General features: G+C 49.2%; 1 protein-coding gene across 1 annotated transcript; it reads left to right on the top strand.

The window, feature by feature from the left end:
- The first annotated feature begins 2,397 nt into the window (after positions 1 to 2,397).
- Positions 2,398 to 7,427, top strand: LOC123072674 (chlorophyllide a oxygenase, chloroplastic). The gene is made up of 9 exons (XM_044496283.1): positions 2,398 to 2,707; positions 2,985 to 3,230; positions 5,000 to 5,104; positions 5,186 to 5,488; positions 5,580 to 5,727; positions 5,840 to 6,024; positions 6,126 to 6,238; positions 6,358 to 6,652; positions 6,863 to 7,427. Exons 1-9 carry the CDS (start codon positions 2,633 to 2,635, stop codon positions 7,043 to 7,045), a joined length of 1,653 nt encoding a protein of 550 aa, XP_044352218.1. The 5' UTR covers positions 2,398 to 2,632; the 3' UTR covers positions 7,046 to 7,427.
- The last annotated feature ends 626 nt before the right edge of the window (positions 7,428 to 8,053 follow it).

The raw sequence follows: 8,053 nt of genomic DNA on the forward strand, positions 1-8,053 counted from the left end.
AAAGAGTCTCCCAACCAATCAGATTGCATCTCACGGATCGCCCCCCTCCTCCCCGCAGGTTCCTTCTAGAAGGGTTAGATCGACGGCCCTTGTTCAGCGTTAGGGTTAGATGAACGGTCCTGCTTTAGCGCTAGGGTTAGCGGGGTTTGGGAGGGGTTTGGAGCAGTCAAAGCTATGTTTGACCAGATTTCAAATGAGCATAATAAACTAAATAAAAATCAGAAAAATAAAAAACTTGCGCACATAATCTTCTTATGTCATATACTAACGATTTAAGTTGATAAACAAGGTTTACATACATTTAAACGATAAGTTCATGTGTATTGTAAGATATCTCAAGTATCTCAAACTCTCTTGTATGAAGTGAAGACAAGTGTTTTGGCGAAATAAACATGAAAATTTCAAAAAAACTCACCACAGCTTCATTTTAGAGTGACTAAGAAGGATCCAGGCTTAGTTTTTCATTTTGATGTTTTACACTTGTTTAAATCTTGGTCAAAGTTAAGTTTGACCAGAATTCAAATGAGCAAAACAAATTTTAAAAAAAATCAAAAAATGGAAAAACCAGCGCACATAGTCTGTATATAAGAATATTCGGCGCAAGTGGCGGCGGCGGTGCAAGTCAGCCGGCCGGCTGGGAAGCGGATGGGCAGAGTGAGCTACGAATGATTTCGGGATTTAGTTGCACGGGCCTACATGTCAGCTCCGGACCCACGCCCACGCGGTCCCACGTGTAAGCTCCGGACCCACAACCACTAACGCTGGCGGACGGAATGGACTCAAATATGGCCGTTTGGCCTCGTCATAGTAGCTGTGCATGGACTAGGAGCAAAACTGAGCACAATTTGCATCTGAGGGCAAAACTGAGCACAGAGACACCACTGAGGGCAAAAGGATAATTAACCCATATAGTTAAACTTGTTTGGAAACTGAACCGCTCCAAAGTGTGTCCATCCTCATATCATTTCGATCTAACCATTGGCAGAGTTCCAGACTTATCCTTCAAAGCAAAACAAGGACTGGCGCATATGGCGCTCCTTGGACTCCTTGATTGGATAGGGTCGGTCGTGAGTACACGCACATCAGCATAACTAGCTTCACCGGGTATCACGAAGCTTTGTTTTTATTGACACCTTAGGACATGTCTGTACCAAGATTTCCAAGGGATCAAGACCTGCGGAGAATGCCACGGTGTGATTGGCGGACCTGCAAGTGCCAAAGGCAGGGTCTTGGATGCGATGAAGACTTTGCTTCATAGGTAGTTGTTCTGGCATGGCTTGCGGGATATGGTCCCGTCCAGACCGGACACGAGTTCCTGTGAGCCCGGTGGTACGTGACTTGCAGTAGTGGCCTCCGCAAGTGGGGCGGCAGCACTGGAGGGCTTCTTTGTTGGTGGTGCTCCTCTGAGTACCGAGTCTTGATTTCCAGGGTGAAAACTCAAGGTCTGGCCTTTATAGGTTGTGCCTGGCAGTGGCCTTGTTCAAGGCATTGTTTTCGAAACGCGGTCTTTCTCTAGGGTGAAAACCTAAGATCTCTAATCGGGCAACGACAACGCGTGTGCATTGTTTCCTTCCTGGAGGCATTGCTTTTGGAGACCTCCTTTGCAGTCTGGGTGCTGTCTTTGGTGGTAGTTAGAGTGCTGTTACTGCAGGTGATTGATCATCGTGGCGGGTCCTTTTTCCTTTTTTCTCTTTTTGTTCTATTTTTATTTTCCTTTTTGGCATCCTGGATGTTTTAGGCATCTTGTTGACGCAGAGGCTGGGTGTATTTAATATCCGCTTGATATTAATATAATCCCCTTTCAAGAAAGAGAGGTGAGGTTACTCTAAAAGTTAAGACACAATTTCGAGAGCTTTACTTTCAGCCTTATGTAACGACCATAATGTCTGTATTTCAATAGAGTGGCTGGTATTACCCTCCTTTTTTGAAAAGAAAAGAGATGCTCTTACTACACACCACATGTCTCAATGAGTAGAAGTCGTGAGCTGAGTGTAGCCTAGATGGTTAGGTTTCTTTTAGTGGAACAAGTCCACCAAGTTTTAACTATTAGACTTGACACTGATACTCGCATTTTCCTGTCCCGGCATAACCAGTTTTTGGTAGAAGCTCTCGGAATACTCCCTTGATACTGAAGGGACATGTTTTCCAAGTCGTTTCATCAGCATACTCAGTGAGTTGAAACTTGACACTGAAGGGACATGTTTTCCAAGTCGTGAGCTGAGTGAGCTGAATTAGATTTTTGGTAGAAGTCCTTCAACTCAAAAAAGAAAAGTAATAAAAGAAAAGTAGAAGTGCTTCACTGATAATTTCCTGTCCCGGGCCAGCAAGGAACACTGGGTCCAAAAGGTCTGCGCGGTGGCGGAGGCCTCCACATCATGGCCGGAGCCAGGACGCCGGTTCCCACGTGGCAACACGCGGGAGGCTCGTGGAGATCGCGGGCAGCCCCCTCCCCTTATCGTCGCGAGGCGTCAGGCACACTTCAGCCGCGAAAAATCGACTGATTTCCGGCAAAAATATTCCGTTCCACGCTCACATCTTCTTCCTTCTCCGAGAGACAGAGATATAGGAATTTCCCCGGCCCCGGAAAAATCCCTCTTTTCCCGCTGCTCGACGGCGGCCGGCGGCAGCGTCCATGACCACAGTCGCCTCGCTCTCCCTGGTGCCGCACCTGCTCCTCAAGCCCTCCCTCCGCTGCCTCTCCCGAAAGGTCAGTTCTCCACGAACATTGCCGATTTGCTGTGCTTGAGCTCAGCTGCGCCAGTCGTTGGTTATCCTCTAGCTTGGTTATATTCAGAGTTCAGACAGACCCAAATTATCTCCAAACTTCTTCGGAGTTTCTGAATTTCTAGTGTATACCCAAATTATCCAGTTCTCTGCTGGTTGAACTGCACCCACCCTGCCATGTTTTTTTTAGAAAAGGACCCACCCTGCCATGGTGAACTGAGGAACTCATGATGGTTCTCTTTGTGGAAACTGTGGTGCAGGGAGTTGGCAGGTATGGTGGAATCAAGGTGTACGCGGTGCTCAGGGATGACAGTGCCGACTACCTGAAGGATAACCACCACTGGGAGGCCCTGTTCCATGTGGACGACCCCGGCCCGAGGGTTCCGATCGAGAAGGGCCAGTACCTGGAGGCCAAGCAGGCGCTCGACGTCGTCCGCTTCGACATCCAGTACTGCGACTGGAGGGCCCGGCAGGACCTGCTCACCATCATGGTGCTTCACAACAAGGTATGAAAAATATGTTCTGAACTCTGAATAATGGTAGCTAGTACCTGCAGTAGGTTCAGAGAAATGTTACCTGAAAAAAAAGTTCAGAGAAATGTTTCTGTCTGCACTTGCCGAATTTTACCATGGTTGCTGCTGATCAGGGTAAGGCATAGAGGAACCAATGGATGTTAGATAGATGCTTGATGTTGAAATTAACTGATGTTATAAAGGTTGATAGTAGTACTGTAGTAGTAGGTTCAGAGAAATCTCCAATGAGAAAGTTACTGAATTTCACAATGAGTGCTACTGGTCAGATTAAGACATTTTTTTCGAAAAGGAGGAATACCCCCGGCCTCTGCATCTGGACGATGCATACGGCCACTTTATTAATTATTAGCACAAAACCTTACAAAGTCGTACAACAGTAAGACCAAAGCCACCATCTTCGCAACCTCTGTCGCTACTCCTATCTAACTGATGAAGGGGCGCTGATGGTCTGGGCCTAATACCAAACAGACCTCGCAGCCAAACCTAACATCTAAGACCTGAGGTCCCAACCTGGACGCCTGCCGGGTATGGGCACCCACCAGTCCGGCGTGCTCCTCAACCAAGCCGCCCGCCGGGTATGAGGCCGCCACAACCACCTACCACATATCCATCTTCAGAGCTGTACTGTTGTAACTGCCTTGCTCGGTCTCGCTGCCGCCGACGCCACCACGACGCCAGACAGCGTCGACCTCCTGCGCTTGTCCGTCAGCACACATCTGACGCCAAGCCTCCGCTGCTCCATGCCGCCAAGAGCCGCCGCCAAGAATATGTAGAACGAAACACCGCTCCACCGAAGGGAGGCAGCACACCCCCACCCCTCACCTGCAGACCCTTCCATCCGATCCCAATGTCCTTGGCGTCGCCTCCAGGAAGGTTACGGTGCCTAGGGCGCCGCCGACGCCCAATCCGCATCGGATCTTGGGCTTTCACCCGGACATGGGTTGGAGAGGAGAGATGGTGCCCTCAGCAACGCCCCCAAGGAGGAAAGCGGCGCCAAAAATCGGCGTCGCCGCTGCCGCTCAGCCTAAGGCAGCCAAGGTTTCCCCCGGACACCGATCTGCTCCACCAGAACACACCGGAGGTGGATCCGGCAGGATCCAAACCGACCCGGGGACTGGGAAGGGATGCATGGAAGGGAGAGGGGCAATACCTCCAGATCTGGCACGCCTACGGCTCGCCGTCCTCACGGCCGAACCCACAGGCACGCCGCACGCCACCAGATGCGCCGCACCAGATCGAAGATGGCCAGCCTTAGCGCCGCCCCCCACTCTCCCGACGAGGGAGAGGAGGAACCAGCGCCGCCGCCGATCCCGAGGCCGCCGCCCCGGCTTGCCCACGCCTGGCCAGACGCAGCCGCCGCCGGACGGAGCAGAGGGCCGCCGGGGAGCGCCGCGGCGGCCGCAGCGCCGGAGGGCGAGCCTCCCCCACCTGGAGCCCTCGCCGTCAGGAACGACGCCGCGCGCGCGAACGGGAAGCCCCGCCGCCGCCGTCCGCCGCACGGGCTTCGCCCGGCAGTTTCCTCCGGCGGCGGCGCGGCAGGGGGAGCCGGGGAGAGGGGGTGGCGGCGCGACGGGCTAGGGTTCCCCCGAGTCGCCTCCTAGGCGACGCGGGGGTCGGGAGATGTCTATAAGACATAAATAAATGATTCAATGGGTATTAGATAGATGCCTGAGGTTGAAATTGTGGATGAAACTAGTAGTTGTGGACTATATATAACCTGAATTGTGCAAAATGGAATGCAGGTGGTGGAGGTTCTTAATCCTTTAGCAAGGGACTTCAAGTCAGTCGGGAACCTGAGGAAAGACCTCGACGGGCTACAGGAGGAACTGGCAAAGGCCCACAACCAGGTATGTTTGTTGTGAGAAGAATCCAGATAAAAGATCTTGCATTGTTGTATGGAACCTGACTGTTAACCGTATGTCGTACAGCTTTATTTATCGGAATCCAGAGTGTCGTCGGCCCTCGATAAGCTAGCGCAAATGGAGACGGTGGTCAATGAAAGGCTGTTGTCGGATGGGAGCGCTTTCGCAAACACGGCTGATTGCGCTTCTCTCGATCCGAGTACTTCTCTTGATACAACTACGAGCACTTCCTCCACGGTCCGAGTCGGAGCTCAAAAACCGAAGCGCCGCAGTCTCAACATTTCTGGCCCTGTGAAGCCTTACAGTGCCAATCTGAAGAACTTCTGGTACCCGGTGGCTTTCTCCAGCGACCTCAAGGATGACACAATGGTAGAGTAAAATGCCTGTCTCAAAGCTAATCGATAGTTTTGCGGTCATAGATACATGTGTTTATTTGACAAGTTCATGTGTGCGCTTTCAGGTGCCCATGGATTGTTTCGAGGAACAGTGGGTAATATTCCGCGGAAAAGATAAAAGGCCTGGATGTGTCCAGAATACATGTGCTCACAGAGCTTGTCCTCTTGATCTTGGTTCAGTGAATGAGGGTAGAATCACTTGCCCTTACCATGGTAAGAACTCAGAGCAATTTTTTGTCCAGTCAGGTTTCTTATGGTCATTATTGTTGTGACATGTAAACGATGATGTCCAAGTAATATTTTAGTTTCTATAAACAATCTTCAGGGTGGGAGTATTCGACTGATGGAAAATGCGAAAAAATGCCCTCAACAAAGATGCTCAACGTGCGCATCCGGGCATTGCCATGCTTCGAGCAAGAAGGAATGGTCTGGATCTGGCCCGGCGATGACACGCCGACACCCACCATCCCTTCCCTGCTGCCCCCTTCAGGGTTTACAATCCATGCAGAGGTAAAGAACATCATGATGCTGCAGCAGTTGTGCTATTGTGCAGGTGTCCTGTATATTTCAGTTCTTGACTGGACTGACTATTCTTGTTGATCATTGAACAGATAGTGATGGAGCTACCGGTCGAACATGGACTTCTTTTGGACAATCTATTAGACCTTGCTCATGCCCCTTTTACTCATACATCCACCTTTGCTAAGGGCTGGAGTGTTCCAAGGTATTTCTATACATCTGATGGCACCAAGTAGAACTAACTGATGAATAAACAGTTTCTGTAACCATGATGGTATTATGTCTGTGCAAACCAACATGTTGATCTTGTGTTATTATTCTCAGCTTTGTGAAGTTCTTGACACCTACATCTGGGCTCCAAGGGTACTGGGATCCTTATCCCATCGATATGGAGTTCCGACCGCCCTGCATGGTCTTGTCAACCATTGGCATCTCCAAGCCTGGAAAGCTAGAAGGGAAGAGCACCCAACAATGTGCAACGCATCTCCACCAGCTCCATGTATGCTTGCCCTCATCGACGAATAAAACCAGGCTGTTGTACCGGATGTCTCTCGACTTCGCACCCTGGATGAAGCACATGCCTTTCATGCACCTGTTGTGGTCACATTTCGCTGAGAAGGCAAGTCCCAAATTTTGTGGCTACACTCCCTCCGTTCCATAATAATTGTCGTGGTTTTAGTTCTTCATAACTATAACAAGTCAACATGACAGCTAATAAATTGGTAATTAGTAACTGTCATTCGCAAACTAAGTCAGACGGGACTTGAATTGGTTTCAACAATCGTGTCTAACTGTTCTGACAATGGCAATCTTTCACGACCTTCTGCAGGTCTTGAATGAGGATCTGCGGCTTGTGCTCGGCCAACAAGACCGAATGAACAATGGAGCTAACGTTTGGAACTGGCCAGTGTCGTATGACAAGCTCGGCATCCGGTATCGGCTATGGAGGGATGCAGTCGAGAGGGGTGTCGATCGGTTACCGTTCAGCAACGAAATTGAGAGTGGATCATAGGCAAACACATGACATCACCTGTAGTCTCTTTCTCTCGTGCCATTTCTTTGCCTGGCAATGGCAGCAGATGACCCGTATGCACAGATTATTTGGTCGTGCGTCGCAGCGTGGTTGTTCATCTGGCCAAATATTGCTACAGATAGAAGGATTCTGGGAAGGAAGCCCTGTGAAAAGGATGATGGGCACCATCATTGCAATTGTGTATTGTTAATTGTACACTAGCGGCGGCATCAACTGATGCAATTGTAATCTGAGGTTGATTCTCTGTTCTTTTTTTTCTCCCCCTCCCTTCATTCATGTAAAGTATCTTCCAATGTTACTGTCAAAGCGTACATAATCGTATGGCAAAAGCATACTCCTCTGAGAAATGGTTTTATGATAATCATAGTGTTTTCTCTAGGGAATTATAAATTTGTAATCCTCATGTTGGTATGTAAAGGGTTTTAGGCGAAAGCATTCTCTAGGGAATTATAAAGGGAAATGTATATTTTTCGTCCCTCAACTCTTTCGAGAGTATAGAAATGGTCCCTCAACTCCAAACCAGCAAACTTTAGTCCCTCAACTTTTAAAATCAGATAAGTTTAGTCCTTCGTGCCACTTCGGGTGGGTTTTTGCTGCCGTGGAGTGGTTTTTACCTCGAATTATGTGGGACCTGCCTGTCCGTGGCAGAAACTCAAACACTGTGGTACCCGAGGTCCTGAGTTCGAGCCTTCGAGGTCATTCAGTGCACTATATTTTGATTTTGCCTATTTATTCCTTTCGCCACTGATAGGAAGGTCCAACGTAGTTCGAGCCAAAACAACTCCATGTTAGAGAGAAACCACCCAAGGGGGCACGAGGGGCAAACTTGTTGTGTTTGGAAAGTTAAGGGACTGGAGTCTGGAGTTTCATGTTTTGGAGTTGAGGGATCATTTCTATAATTTTGATAGAATTGACGGACAAAAAAATATACGTTTCTCTTTTATAAATGATACGGCCATTTGACATTTTATAAAATGTGAAGAGCTT

Source organism: Triticum aestivum, chromosome 3B (genome assembly GCF_018294505.1).
Source record: "Triticum aestivum cultivar Chinese Spring chromosome 3B, IWGSC CS RefSeq v2.1, whole genome shotgun sequence".
Classification (NCBI taxonomy): domain Eukaryota; kingdom Viridiplantae; phylum Streptophyta; class Magnoliopsida; order Poales; family Poaceae; genus Triticum; species Triticum aestivum.